The sequence below is a fragment of the Macrobrachium nipponense genome, chromosome 7 (genome assembly GCF_015104395.2).
Source record: "Macrobrachium nipponense isolate FS-2020 chromosome 7, ASM1510439v2, whole genome shotgun sequence".
Lineage (NCBI taxonomy): Eukaryota > Metazoa > Arthropoda > Malacostraca > Decapoda > Palaemonidae > Macrobrachium > Macrobrachium nipponense.
In genome coordinates, this window is record NC_061109.1 from 46,879,210 (window position 1) to 46,894,064 (window position 14,855).

The window sequence follows — 14,855 nt, forward strand, 5'->3', positions numbered from 1 at the left end:
CCCCATCTTTAATGACAGATGGGCTGCAAGGAATTAAAAGAACAGCTGCTGGCTCCTCTGTCTTAGGTGGTGGGCTTTCAATGGGGTCTCCAGAAAGAGGAGCTGCTGGCTCCTCTGTCTTAGGTGATATGTTTTTATTGGAGTCTAGAAAAAAGTAATGGAGTGGCTAATAGCCCCTCAGAGGTATATGGTAAGGCTGCCATTGGCAGCTCTGAGGTTGGTGTTGGAGATGGACTCAAAGGTCCATCTAGGGTGGAGGAACTTTGTTCCTCTTGAGAAGACAATGGATCCAAGATGACGGTTTTAAAGCTGCCTACTCCAGAGTTTAGGCTTTTACTATCAGGAAGTATAATACAATCATAACTTCGAGATATCTTGTTTGATTGAGTTCTAGGATTTGAATTATTATTTGATGAATCATTTTGTATTTCTCTTCTTTTAGTGACAGCAGCAAAGGTGCAAATTCCTGAGTTAAAGCTGCTTGCTACCTTCTTTTTTGCTTTAAAGAAACTATTACGTTCTTTGGTCTTGACAGCCATTACCGTATTTCTTTTTCAAAAAGATATCTCTCACATTTTTTATCTGATGCTGGATGTTCTCCTCCACAGTTCACACATTTAGGAGCATTGCTGCATGGTCCATGCAACTCCTGTCCACACTTAACACAAATTTCCACCTCACCCTTTGCTCTCCTACAGCAAGATGTATTTTTACATGACCATACATTTGGCAGTGAAAACATCACCTAGGTGAAGGGATATATGGCCTAACTTTAAATTGATACCAAGCCACTGAAAGTATCTCTGGTAGTTTCAAGGAATCAAATGTTAGTATTAATAAAGGCTGATGACAGAGTATTCCATGTTCTTTTTTCATTATTCTCTTGACCTCTGTAACATTATGATCTTTTAACTTAATAATTTCTCCTCAGAAAATTTCATTAGAGCTTTGGAGAAGATGACACCTCTGCTCTGATTATGGGTTTTATGAGGCTCACATTTATTTTTTTTACCACTAACTGTTTCAATTTCTTTCAACTTGCTGCTTTCAGATGGTGACTGTACCTCTATCAATAAATGTCCTTTGCCTAGGGAGGAAATTTTGGGCTTTCTGCCTAAACATGTAACTATTTCTCTATATATTTATAAAATATCTGAATCTTCTAAATATTGCCTTTATCACATGCAGCAGGCTCAAACACACCTGGCATTACTTCAATTTTCCTAAGCTTTCTATTTTTTTCTTTGTTTATATTTTTCCTCCTTAATCCAAAACTATACTGGTTTGGTTAGAAGGGGTATAAGGGGCCATTGTTAACAAACTTGATCCCTTTCCTAGAGGGTGTACCGAGCAAGAGGTTGTCAGCGGTGTTTGGGGGAGGTTTATATGGTTTGCCATACAACAAAGAAAATTAATTTTGTCCAGGCTGGGATCCCTCTCACCAAGGAGGCCCAACTGGGGGAGGAGCAATACTGTTACACACAGAGGTAACTACCCTGGGACCATCACCTGAATCGCCATACCCACAGTGCTTTAAGGGTCGTCAGTCCATCAAGATCGGACCCAACCCTGTGGGCATGGCTTGACATAAAAATTCCCCTCGCTTGACCACATCAGGTACTCTAGTTTTACGGGTGGAGTGCATGCCGTCCAATTCCACCCTCCATTTAGTTAAAAGAACAGTCAATTCAGTAATCCAATTACATACCAAGGTCATCAACGAAAGAAGGAGAAGGGAAGGGGGAAAATTTATAGGAAGAGGAGTAAAGGAGTTAAAGGTCCCAATGTTCAGTTAAATCCACAGCAGGAAGAGTAGGTTTAAGAGAACATACTCTCTCTGCAGTAGATCCCTAAGCAGGAACCAAAGGAAGAGCAGGACCCAAAGGCATGAAAGCCAAATGTCACAAAATAAAAGACACGCGAGGGTAGACATAGTTGTGACTGGTAAGGAATAAGAAATACCTGGTGAAATGACCAAATAAACAGGAAGAGTCAAAACAATATGGGCATTCAGACACATGAAGAGTATCAAGTACACAAGTGAACTGTTTTATGACAGTATAAGAACAAAAAAGGGCGATTACAGTGGTCAGACGCAAAGGATCATTGATAAATACTAGAGATAATAGGCACGTAAACTGACTCAAAGCTGTGGAGGGCAAAGTCGAGATAGTCAACAGAGAGATAGTCGTAGAGGTGAGAACTCCTCTGGAGAGCTGAGTAATGGAAGCAGGTGAAAGTCCACTACAAGGGAGAGATGACCTAGCTGTTGCGAGAGGTAGCAGGGAAGATGATGCCTCATCAGCAACACTGTTGTACAAAGAACTGAACCTAATGATCTACTAGCAAGAAGAAGAGCATTTGTATATACAATCGACCCATGCTATTCCTGGACTCACAATAAACAGACTCGCCTACGCAGATTTTTCTGTGGACCACATATACAAATTGTTTGTGGAAAATTCGCCTATTCGCGGTATTTTCACTCAGAAATATTCACACATTACTGTATTTTCATATAATTTTTGTGAACTAAATGCGCTCCTAGTGATAAAATTATTAAAATACTCAGGAGTATGCATTTTTATTTATTTTTTATTTCAACTATCAAAAATGACAATTTGTCGAAAATTGCATTTTTCCTAACTATACAAACCTGAGGTCCTTTAACAATAGGAAGGTCACTAGCGGCAGCTGGGACGGTCGTAAGCTTCGAACAAGGGGAGAACGGTAGTTAACTGCTTGTCCGATCATGCGCGCGCCCGCGCGCCCGAGAGGTGAAGAATCACTTTTGCTTTAGGCCCATGCAAAAAGTTGCAGAGTGAGGGGTGGCATGAGGTGGGACTATATGTAAAGGAACCTAGGTTTGTATAGTTAGGAAAAATGCAATTTTCGACAAATTGTCATTTGTTCCGATATGTAATACAAACCCTCGGTCCTTTAACAATAGGAAGACTCACTTATTGGTGGGAGGAATCTGAGTCTTTTTGGTGAACATACTGGTGTTCGTCCAACCCTGGAGTGCCTCCCTGGTCGTAAGAGCAAGGAAGGGATCCAAACCTCTGTCCGATTGATCGGGGTGTGCACCGCAGGATCAATGGTCAAACCTCTGGGCCAAGTACTAAGAGAGAGGCAAGCGTATCTCTTCGTACCAGCAAGCAAGAACTTGTTCCTGTTTGCAAGAGACAATCATAAAATGATGGGTTTGTCTCAAGTTGGCATCCACTTCCTCCCCCTTGTTGGAGGAAGTGGTGGATAATTACTCCTATCCCTACTGAAAGGGATAGGATGGTGCTCTATTGAGTAGCTCACCTGCATCTCGTCCTTACCCAGCAGGGTGACGACCGTGTCCCTCTACCCAGAGGTAGAGGGGAGAAAAAGATGGGAAGAGGAGCCAGTCACACTCTCATTCACTCATCCATTCTTACGGTCACACCAGGACTCGATGCTGTTCAGCCTGCGAGGGTCTGGGTTCACTACACAACGTGTTGAGCAACCACCACGGTTCCCAAGGAAAAAGATCCAAGGAACTGTGGGCAATATCCCGAAGGTAGAAGGAGGTGCATGCGGTCCGGTTGGACCAGGCCCCTGCCTTCACTACCTGCGCCACGGAGAAGTTCTTGCGGAACATGAGAGAATGATGAAGAGGCGTCCACACTCATCCTGGGTGTCGAGTTTCTTCAGACAGCTCCATCGCGCCTTCACAGGACAAAGCAGCATAGCCTTCGTATCGGAGGCGGTGAAGTCCATTAGGGAGGGTATTGTGAAGGACTCGAACCAATTGTCAGTGACCAAAGGGTTCCGAGTCTTCGCTATGAAGATCGGTATGTAATCGAGCATCACAAATCCCCATCCCCTTGTGCTTGACTTTGCAAGAAAAGTCATGCAGTTACCTAAGACGAAAAGAAGGGAATAGTCGTATGACCTATCCCTCTTCTCGACTTTGGTTATGTACAGTACTCATACTGATAAGCTATTAAGACGAAGTAATGATTGCTCTGGAACAACCGAACTAAGTCCACAGCGTAGTTCGTAACTGACTCGGGCGCTCTGACAGCTGCCAACTGACTGTTTCGGAATCGGCAAGTTGTCCAAGCATCCGGGTAAGTCACGTGACCTTCGCCCTTTAAAGAGTTATGCTGAGAGACCAAACAAATAATATATTTGTTAGTCACTGATGCCGGACGGCACGGTGATGATTCTCTTAATGCATAAACTCAAAAGGCGAAAGTCAATTGCCTTCAAAAGACCGAGGTCCCTGATGGCAAGAAAATCTCATAGACGTTGAATCTCAGCTTAAGGAGAAACAACACTATGTGACGTTGAAGACGAAGGTAGGCAATGAATGTAACCTACGTCTTCCAGCTGAATCGAGAGAAGGAATCTCAAGATTCTGAACCTGTGCTTACAAATGACTGAAAACGCTAACCGCCATTTCATTGCTGTCCGGTGTGCAATGAAAGCGGGGCGTTCTTCAGTAATGACAACACAGGGGAGAGCCGCCTGAAGAACTGCTTCTCATGGGCTGAACGTTTGGAAGTAGAGCTGGCAGATGTGGGAGTAGGCGATGTCTTTCAATACATCTGCTAATCCGGGGTGAACAATGAACAATTGCACACCTCCGAATAAGAGATATTTTGAGGACAAACTCAGATTCCGCAAAAATCATTTGTCTGCATTATATCCGCGATACGATGCAGCAAGATACTATTATAGAATTCTGTTACCGTGCGGTAAACAGAAAGATGAGAGTCGAATAGATCTCTGTTTCAGATTCTGCAATACCGAAGACGATGAATACTAGTGTCACAGCAGTAGATGGTCATTCATGTATGCGAGAATCCCCGTTAATCAGAGACTTAAGTCCGTGATTGTTGGGCAGAGATACGGTTGGTATTCAATCAAAGCAGGTGAGAAAGACATAGCCAACCGTGCATCTCGAAGCGGCAGCTGGTACTGAAATGCCTCGGGCAATTCAATACGCAGTAGCTGTCGCTGACTCGTCATCCTGAGTTGCCAAGTAATCCTTTCCACGAAGGAATGCGTTCGGCTAGAACCACCGAGCATAAAAAGATATGCTCGAGCAATTATATTTATGCGAAACGAATTTCGGTAAATATAAAAGCTTAAATGGTGTTGTTGTGACAACACCATAAGTATATAAAATTGAAACTGGAAACTCCAGGGAGGTTGCAGGCATCCCCGAGTTGCAGTTCAATTAGAATACTTCTCGTCTACGTCGCAATCCGTAGAGTAACCAGGATATGCACCTACCCCTCGGACCATTCAACTGCTTAGCAGAATCATATCGCGAGGTTAATATACGTAGTATATTTGTAGGATTCTGAACAACGATCTCCATCCTAAATTCTTTCCCTTCAAGAAAACAAAATAAGGATTGGAGATCGACCGCCTTCGATCTCTAAGAAAGAGAGAGAAGGAGAAGTCTTCCCCGAAGGAAAGCTTCAATGGTGCACAGAATAACGAAGACGAAAATTCAAGCCAAACTGGATATCCCGTCCGTTCTCTCTAATCCAGGGCTGGCCGCCACTGTGAGATATCTTCCTTCGGCGACAGTCTTCTTCCAACGCTAAGCTCCAGGATTCGACATTCGGCGAGATCCCCGATTATCGTGGTAACAATTATCGGGAATACTCGTCTAACTCCCTTGGACAGTGGTCTCGCCATGTGTGCTAGAAATTCTGCAGAATTCTAAGCGCCCAGCGAAACCCCCACCGCATTCGTTAAACGAATATCGGTTGGTTGTCCTCTCGATTCCCGTAGAAATCGGAGATGGTGCAGGGTCCCTCCTCCACGACCGGGGTTACGTCAGGTAGGACCCGAAGGTCCCCCCGGTAGAGCAGTCCCCAATCGTGGGATCCTACAGAGAAGTCTGTAGGATCCTGCCCCTTTCCCTCGTAGCCGTAAGGAGAGAGGGAATGGGGAAGGAAAAGGATATTGCTCGCCCTTCCAGCAGCACTAGCATTTGGAGACGAGAGTAGGAGCAGCCATCACCTTGCGGCGATGGCCTTCCTCCCACCCCCCTCCCCCAAGGAGGGTCACGAACTCGTGCTGTAGGTAAGCATCTGCCACCACTGTGAACTTCGTCTGCGTGGGGCTGATCGACACCTGACAGGAGAGCCAAAACCGTCCTCTGACTCATTCCAGTCCTCGTCGAGATCGAAACCTCTCAGGAGGACGGAAGGGGGGGGGGGGGGGGGGAAGAAGAGCTGCAATACTCTGAAAAAACGCCGCTGTCGCGGCAGAGGAGGGGAAGTAGCTTGCCCGACCGGCTAGACCTGAGCGAGCCTTCTCGTCCGGAGACGAGAGGCTCTCCTGGTTCAGAACCGAGTCGAGAAGCTCTTATCGTGGCAAGCCCACCGTCAGTCTGGTTCCCTACTCGGGCTCGAGAACGACTTGAGCCGTGGAGCGGCGATCCTTTCCCCAGGTCGTTGTGCTGACGAATCAGTGCAATAACCTGGGCAAAGTTACTCTGAATCTCGGAAGTTACAGCGTCTTGAGGAGTAGGACCGTCCAGTCCCTCCAACAAGAGCAGCTCCCAAGACCCTCCTCCTTCAGAAGAAGGACCAGCAACAGATCCCTGACGGTTGCCTCCAATCACTTGCGCGTACGTCCTGGCTGGTCCTAAGACCATATCTGGCACGTGTGGCGTCGTGACGGGATCGTGAGCGGCGCATCTCTCACGATCACTCCTATATACCTCGCACTTCCCGGCGTATGCCGAGTAAGTTGAAGGTATCGGAGAGACAGAACTGACGCTACCCCCTCCCCCCCTTGACGGTCGCCTCCAATCACTTGCGCATACGTCCTGGCTGGTCCTAAGACCATACGTGGCATGTGCAGCGTCGTGACGGGATCGTGAGCGGCGCACCTCTCACGATCACTCCTAGCTACCTCGCTCTTCCCGGCGTACCCTGAGGAAGTTGAAGGTAGTGGAGAGACAGACCTGACGCTCCCCCCCCCCCCCCCCCCCCCCCCCCCCCCCCGCTCGCTGGCAGGACCAGCGTACGTGGGGGGCTGCAGCCGATCACCAACCCGCGGTGGGGATCGATCTGCAGGCCTGGCCGTGCCGCTCACCTGTGGCGAGCGGCTCGACTGAGCACGTCGACCCCGGTCCCGTGCGTCAGACGAGCTGCTGCTGGCTACCGTATCTGCCCGGTCCCTGTGGGAGCGGCGGTCAGGTGACCTGCAGAGCTCGCTTTCGCGGTGAGACCGGTGAGCGTCCTCGCGGCACGTCAAAACCGCTTCGGTAAATAACCCAGCCGAGGCTGGTACCGTTCGGTCGAGGGGACCTGGGGGACCTCTTCCAGCCTCAACCCGTGGCCGGTCAGAGACCGTCACGTCCACCCGAGGTACCGGCTGGTCGCTACGAGAGCGGCCGCTGGCCTGGCGAGAGTCACCTGAGCGGCTCTCGACAGTCTTCTGCTCCGTGCCTCGGTCATGACGCTGAGCGAACTCACGCGTCTTAACTTTGGCTGCACGGTCACCCGAAGGAGACCGTACACTCGGAACTTCTCACGGACGAGAAACCGAGTCGGTACCTGGCTTAGCAGCAGAGCTACCAAGACCAGGCGAGGGCGTACCAGCGGTAGCCAGCACACCCTTGGTCCCCGTCTTCTTCTTCTCAGAAGAAGAGACGGGCCCCGTTCCCGAAGGAACAGGAGGACCAGCAGAAGAACCCCCCCGTCACACCGGAGTGAGACGAGCCCTTCGAAGTTGTCGAAGGAGTCTTCTTAGGGGGAAAACCCGGGTTACCAGCTGGTCGCTGCGAGAGCGGCCGCTGGCCTGGCGAGAGTCACCTGAGCGGTTCTTGCCAGCCTTCTGCTCCGTGCCGCGGTCTTGGCGCCGAGCGAACTCTGGTGCCGAAACTTTGGCTGCACAGTCTCCCGAGGGAGAGCGTACACTCGGGATCCCCCGCGAACGAGAGACCGAGCCGGAACCTGGCGTAGCGGCATCGCCGCTAGCACCAGGCGAGGAAGTACCAGTGCTAACCGATACTCCTCTGGTCCCCGTCTATCTCTTCCTTACGGAGGGTGGGGAGACGGGCCCGCTCTCCGAAGGAGCAGGATGACCAGCAGAAGGACCCCCCGTCCCACCGAGGTGGGACGGGCCCTTAGAAGTTCCCGAAGGAGACTTCTTAGGGGGGGGAGGCAGCCTTCTTCTTCTTCGGCTTATGGGCCTTAGAAGTCGAAGGGGAAGAGGCAGCAGCAGACGAAGACGAAGATGACACCTTCCTCTTCTTCGTCAGCTCACGCAGGACAGTCGTCAGGTCCTCCATCCAGGCCGGAGTCGGGCCTATTGCCGAAGCAACACGGCCCGACTGCACCTGTCCGGAAGGACCTGGGACTGGGGAAGACACACCATGGGCAGGACCAGCATGGACAGGCGCAGGAACCAGGAGCGACAGGAACAGCAACCAGCTCAGGAGCGGCAGGAACAGCGGCAGCGGTAAACCCAGAAGGGACAGTCAAGCCAGTAGCGGGAACCACATCAGCGGAAGGTACGGCAGGCCCAGCCATCGCCTCGTAGAATCATCGGCAGCCAGCGGGAACCTGGGTACTGGCGGCTGGTCCAGGGTCGAGCTGCTGGAACAGCGGAAGTCTGGGGCAGGCAACACGAAGAAAACACAGGCGGCGGCGGCATACCCCTCCTCGGTACGGCGGCGACCGGCCCTAGTAGCGGCAGACGGCGTCACCGACACAGCATGGGAGTGTAGACCAGCGGGGGGAAGACAGCATAAGCGGCCGTGGAGGTTGTAATGGAGACCGCTCCAAGGTCACCGCCCCAGACCTCGCTAGACGCTGCAGCAGATCGTGGATGCTAGGCACGCCCTGCAGCCGCAGTGGCCCATACCTGTCCAAGGTCGTCTCCCACGGATGTAGCACCTGCGGTAGCACAGACAGATTAGTAAGAGGGGTTCCCTCACGCACGGGGGGGAGACATGCCCCACCCCGAACGCAAGGAAGACCCCAAATACAAAATACAACGAGGAAGCTGAGCGGGGGGCAGGAAAGAAGACGAAGAATCGGATACCAAGAGAGTCGCGGGAGAGCTTTCCGACGACTTCCTGGCCGACCTTCGCTTCCTCTACCCCCGCACAGCAGTGAAAAGTAATATGAAAATGAAACAGAATACTGCACTTGCGATTCACTTCATAGAACTTAAAGGGGGAGGGGGAACGATCAATTCCCGGGTAAGAGCGGAAACTTGATCCAAAATAATATGATGCTATCATAAAATATATATGAAAATGAAACAGAATACTGCACTTGCAATTTTCACTTTCACAGAAATAAATCGTAAGGATTAATTCCCGGGTAAGAGCGGAAATTGATCCAAAATTAAATTTGATGCAATTAATAAATGAAAATGAAAAGAATACTGCATTGCGAATCCACTTTCATTGCATTCTATTCATACAAAATAAGAGGCTCGTGCTGAGCGCAATCACGCTCTCGGCAACGAACGCACAGGGCAAAAATATAATGAAAAAGAGTACTTACATCTTTCAATTACACACTTTCGCCCAAAATACATGACTCGGCGCGAGTGCGCCTGCCCTCGGCACCGAGACATAATTCAAGTCAATTTCATGAAAAGAGCGGAAATCGCCGCATCTACGGCGATAGCTCCATGTTGATTCATATTAAGTAATGAAAATGAAAACAGTGTACTTACAGTTTAATTTTCAAGTCAAACAAACCATTAGTAGAAAACACAATATAAACCCAAAAGCATACGACCAATGAAGCGGGCAGAGAGGATGACGAACACGTCCTTCACACCCGCGGCCGAAAGCAAAAGTGATTCTTCACCTCTCGGGCGCGCGGGCGCGCACACGATCGGACAAGCAGTTAACTACCGTTCTCCCCTTGTTCGAAGCTTACGACCGTCCCAGCTGCTGCTAGTTACCTTCCTATTGTTAAAGGACCAAGGGTTTGTATTACGTATCGGAACAAAAGGCAGTTCTGAGTGTTTTAGATGGGTTTTAAGCATTTGCGGATTTTAGCTACAGGCAGTCCCCGGCTTACAACATTTCGAGGTTACAAAGCTTTTCAATTATATTCATCAGAAATTATTTTCGGGTTTACGACACATGTTCCAGGGTTACGGCATGTCTTAAGAACGGGAAACCCGTCGTAAGCCGGGGACTGCCCGTATTTGCATGGGTGTGTGTGTGTGTGTGTGTGTTTTGGTTTACCCATTAACCTGCTTATGCCACTGTTTAACATATCAATTCCTGCAATCTACACAAGTGAGGTTCATAGCAAACACTTAAATCATAAAAAGAATGGCACTGTACTTAGAAATTATACTCCTGTAGGGCAGAACATCCCTCCCAACACAAGTACTACACATGGACATAAAAATACAAAAGTAAAATATGCACACTGATTTGTGGCTATTAAAACTAGCATCAAATTATTAACTCAGAAGGAACAGAGAACCCATGGTAACTGTCAATGACATCACTACATATATTAGTAGGAACAGAGAACTCATGGTAACTGTCAAAAACATTACTAAACAAATAAGAAGGCTGGTGAGACTTGGAGAGAATAAATACAAGTTTATCCACAAGGAACTCAAAATTAGTTACTGGAATGAATTTCTTTAAATCATTTCACTTAGTGCACCTGGATGTCTTCAGCACAATTTACAACTACTTTATAATTAATGAGTTTGTAATAAATAACAAGAGACAATCTAGTACCAGTTATGCAATAGTTTCTTTTAAGATTAGAGTTAACCCTTAAACGCCTAATGGACGTATTTTACGTCGACATTTTTTGTCTCTTGGGCTCCGACTAGACGTAATTTACGTCAACATACAAAAGGTTTTTTTTAAAATTCGCGGAAAAATACTTATAGGCCTACCAGCCAAAAACTTTTGAATCAGGCGCCTTGGGGGATGCTGGGAGTTAACGGATCAAGGTGTTGTTTTGTTTACAATCGTTATGCAGGCGCGCAAGCGTGAATTTCTTTCTTATCGCACTAAAAAGTATCAGTGACACATCTCGGAAATTATTTCGTCACTTTGACATAATTTTTGCACCATTTTTAAGTAGCAGTTACATGAAGTATTATATATGAAAATGTGCGTGATTTCATGTAGAATACAACAATAAAATGCTCATAATTGTAGATTTTATCAGTTTTGAAATATTTTCATATACATAACAATAAGTGCCAAAATTTCAACCTTTGGTCAACTTTGACTCTACCGAAATGGTCGAAAAACGCAAATGTGAGCTAAACCTCTTATATTCTAGTAATATTCAATCATTTACCTTCATTTTGCAGCATATTGGAAGTCTCTAGCACAATATTTTGATTTATGGTGAATTTATGAAAAAAACTTTTTCCTTACATCCGCGAGGTAACTCTTCCGAAAAAATCTCACGTGCGATTGTTGTAATGTTTGCACCATTTTAAAGTAGCCGTTACATAAAGTTTTATATATGGAAATGTGTGCAATTTCATGCACAATACAACTAAAAACAACCCATGGTTGTAGCTTTTATCAGTTTTGAAATATTTTCATATAAATAACGATAAGTGCAAAAATTTCAACCTTCGGTCAACTTTGACTCTACCAAAATGGTAGAAAAACGCAATTGTGAGCTAAAACTCTTATATTCTAGTAATATTCAATCATATACCTTAATTTTGCAACAAATTGGGAGTCTCTAGCACAATATTTTGATTTATGGTGAATTTATGAAAAAAAAAACATTTTTCTTACGTCCACGTGGTAACTCTTCCGAAAAAATCATAAGTGCGATTGGCCGCAATGTTTACACCATTTTAAATTAGCCGTTACATAAAATTTTATATATGAAAATGTGCGCAATTTCATGTAGAATACAACAATAAATAATTGAAGGTTGTAGCTTTTCTCATTTTTGAAATATTTGCATATAAATCATGATAAATAGAAAAAAAACCACATTCGGTCAACTTTGACTCTACAGAAATGGTAGAAAAACGCAATTTAAGGTAAAACTCTTACAGTCTAGTAATATTCAGTCATTTATCTTCATTTTGAAAAAAAATTCGAAGTCTCTAGCACAATATTTAGATTTATGGTGAATTTAAAAAAAAAAACTTTCCTTTCCTTCGAGCGCAGATTCTCCGCCGCAAATCTCCAAAATGCGTACATCGCATTATCATAATATTTGCTCCGTTTCATATTAGGCGTTTCAGAGTTTTTATATCAAAATGTGCACAATTTTATGTAGAATACATAAAAAAATAATTGAAGGTTGTAGCTTTTCTCATTTTTGAAATATTTGCATATAAATAAAATATATAAAAAAAATTTGACATTCGGTCAACTTTAACTCATCCGAAATGGTCGAAAACTGCAATTGTAAGCTAAAAATCTTACAGTATAGTAATATTCAATCATTTATCTTAATTTTAAAACAAATTGGAAGTCTCTAGAACAATATGTATTTAGATTTATGGTGAAGTTTTGGAAAAAACATTTTTTTACGTCCAAGCATTACAAATTCATGCATCATTTTATGATAATATTTTCTCTGTGTTGCTTTGATCATTTTACAATGTGTTATATACCAAAATGATCACAATTTAGTGTACAATACAACGAAAAAAGATTAACTCGTTAGCTTTAACCGTTTTGCTCATAGCTCGATTTGAATACAATTATATATGAAATTTTGTTTTCACGCTATCATATATCGCATTATTTTTTTTAATTTCTGATGGTTGAATACTAAACTTCAGGCAATGACAAAAAAAGGAGCCAAAAATGAACTCTTAATCTTGAAAACTAAGTGCGCTGTGATTTTTTGAAAAAAATATTTTTTCCGCTTTGGCACTCACTCCGAGACCCCCTCGGCACACAGGAGACAATTTTTATTAAACCTCTTAGGCGTTAAAGGGTTAACTAAACAATTTTCTTTAAAACATATATGTCATTTTTGTGTTATAACTGCAAAATTATTATTTTCATGGCTGGGATTTCAGATTTTTCACATGATAAATCAACTTCATATATCTCCTAATTCGTCACTGGACTAGCCGTTTATGTGCTCACCTACCAATGCGGGTAGTCCTGAGTTCGATTCCCCCCTCTGCCAATGTAGAATCAGAGGAATTTGTTTCTGGCGATTGGAAATTAATTCTCAATATAATGTGGTTCGGATCTCACACTAAGCTGTACGTCCCGTTGCTAGGTAACCAATTGGTTCCTAGACACATAAAAATATCTAATGCTTCCAGCCAGCACCTAGGAGAGCTGTTAACCAACTCAGTGGTCTGGTTAAACTAAGATATACTTAACTTAAAATACATCTCCCAGGACATACTTACACATGGGCAGCACCTAGTTCCCTGGAGAAAGGCATGAGGGATTTTACATCATAAATCATGACACTCCCAGCCTTAAAAGAACGACTGTTTTCATCTTCATTTTTGCTTCGCCTACTTTTCATTCGCTGAAATAAATTAAAAACACGTCTATAAATTTTAAATCAAATGCTATACAAAGCAACATTGTCAATATTTTTGTCAATATCATCCAATCTTAACTTGAAATTAAAGCACTACACATATAATAACATTTGTTTCCACATATTACTTAAGTCTTCATCTACTAATAGAAACAAATTCTCTTTTTTTCTTCAAAATAATTCCAAGGGGATATATAAAACAAAAACAAATAAAAAACAAAAACAAATAATAGAAAAAATTTAAATGTATTACCGTATCTTGGTAGTAATAGTTGGAAATTGAAATATTCTGCTCTCCTGATGGACTATGACCAACACCAGGGAACATATAATTATATTTGGGAGAAGTAGGAACCGTAGTTGACATCTGAGGCATGAAATTAGTGATATATGCACCTAGAGCTGACAAAGATCGAGGAGTAGAAGGCTCAGTTCGATTAGAACCCTTCTTCATGAAAGTGGGTCGAGCAAAGCACACCAAGATTCCTGGAAAAATAATGTAAAAACCTCACTAAAAGCTCAAACATGATTATATAATATATCCCATCTACCAGTCACAATCACCAGATTTATGGAAATACAAGGGCCCGCAAGAATACTAAAAAGCTAATTACAGAAGTCATTACCAAGGTTCATCATATACATTTTTATCGAAATCATTCCTAACACAAACAATCTGTAATATACAAATAAACCTAATAAACCTTATCTCACATTTTTAAAACTACTACTATGATCTTTGCAACATAAACACTTTATAGCAATTATTTTAGCAAGATATATCCTTTATATTAATGAAAATCTCTCAATCACAAGGAATGGCATTCTGTTAACTCACTCACCTGCACTACAAAACTTGGCCCCTGAGGTACGAGGAAAAGGGACACTATGATCTTGGTAACTCCCATATACTTGGTTTGGATATCCAAGTTGTATGCCTTGCCTTTCATCACCCTGAAGGAAATAGCATTCAGTAAGGATCAATTCTCTTGTTGAAATATCCTGCTTATTCAGCTACCATACTCATTCATAATTAAATACAGGTATTGTAAAGACAGTGAGTCATTGACTTAAAAGCGGATTCAATCTAACTGCACTTTTTCAGTGCAATTAATGGCATTTAATGTGCCATTGAAATGCAACAATAGGCATCAAGTTAATGGCACTTACGGCACTGTAACTTGATGCAACATCAAGTGATGGCACCAAACATTAAGTTATGGTGCCATTAAAGCGCCAGTAACGTACTTAGAACATACTGCCTTTGTAAATACTGCAGGAAGTACCAAAGTCAAAGAAGTTTTCTGGGTTAGTTGCAAATCCAGATCTTGGATTTCTTTTCTTAGTTCTCAA

The 14,855-nt window shown here is 44.2% G+C and overlaps 1 protein-coding gene across 5 annotated transcripts in view; it reads right to left on the reverse strand.

The window, feature by feature from the left end:
- Nucleotides 1–14,855, reverse strand: part of LOC135217454 (GATOR2 complex protein WDR59-like) — a gene marked incomplete in the record, with an annotated part of 356,363 nt that overhangs the window by 186,480 nt on the left and 155,028 nt on the right. For all 5 annotated transcript variants that reach the window (XM_064253332.1, XM_064253330.1, XM_064253331.1 and 2 more), the window contains 3 exon segments: nt 13,363–13,487; nt 13,756–13,988; nt 14,345–14,456. In XM_064253332.1, coding sequence (XP_064109402.1) covers nt 13,363–13,487; nt 13,756–13,988; nt 14,345–14,456 — 470 coding nt within the window.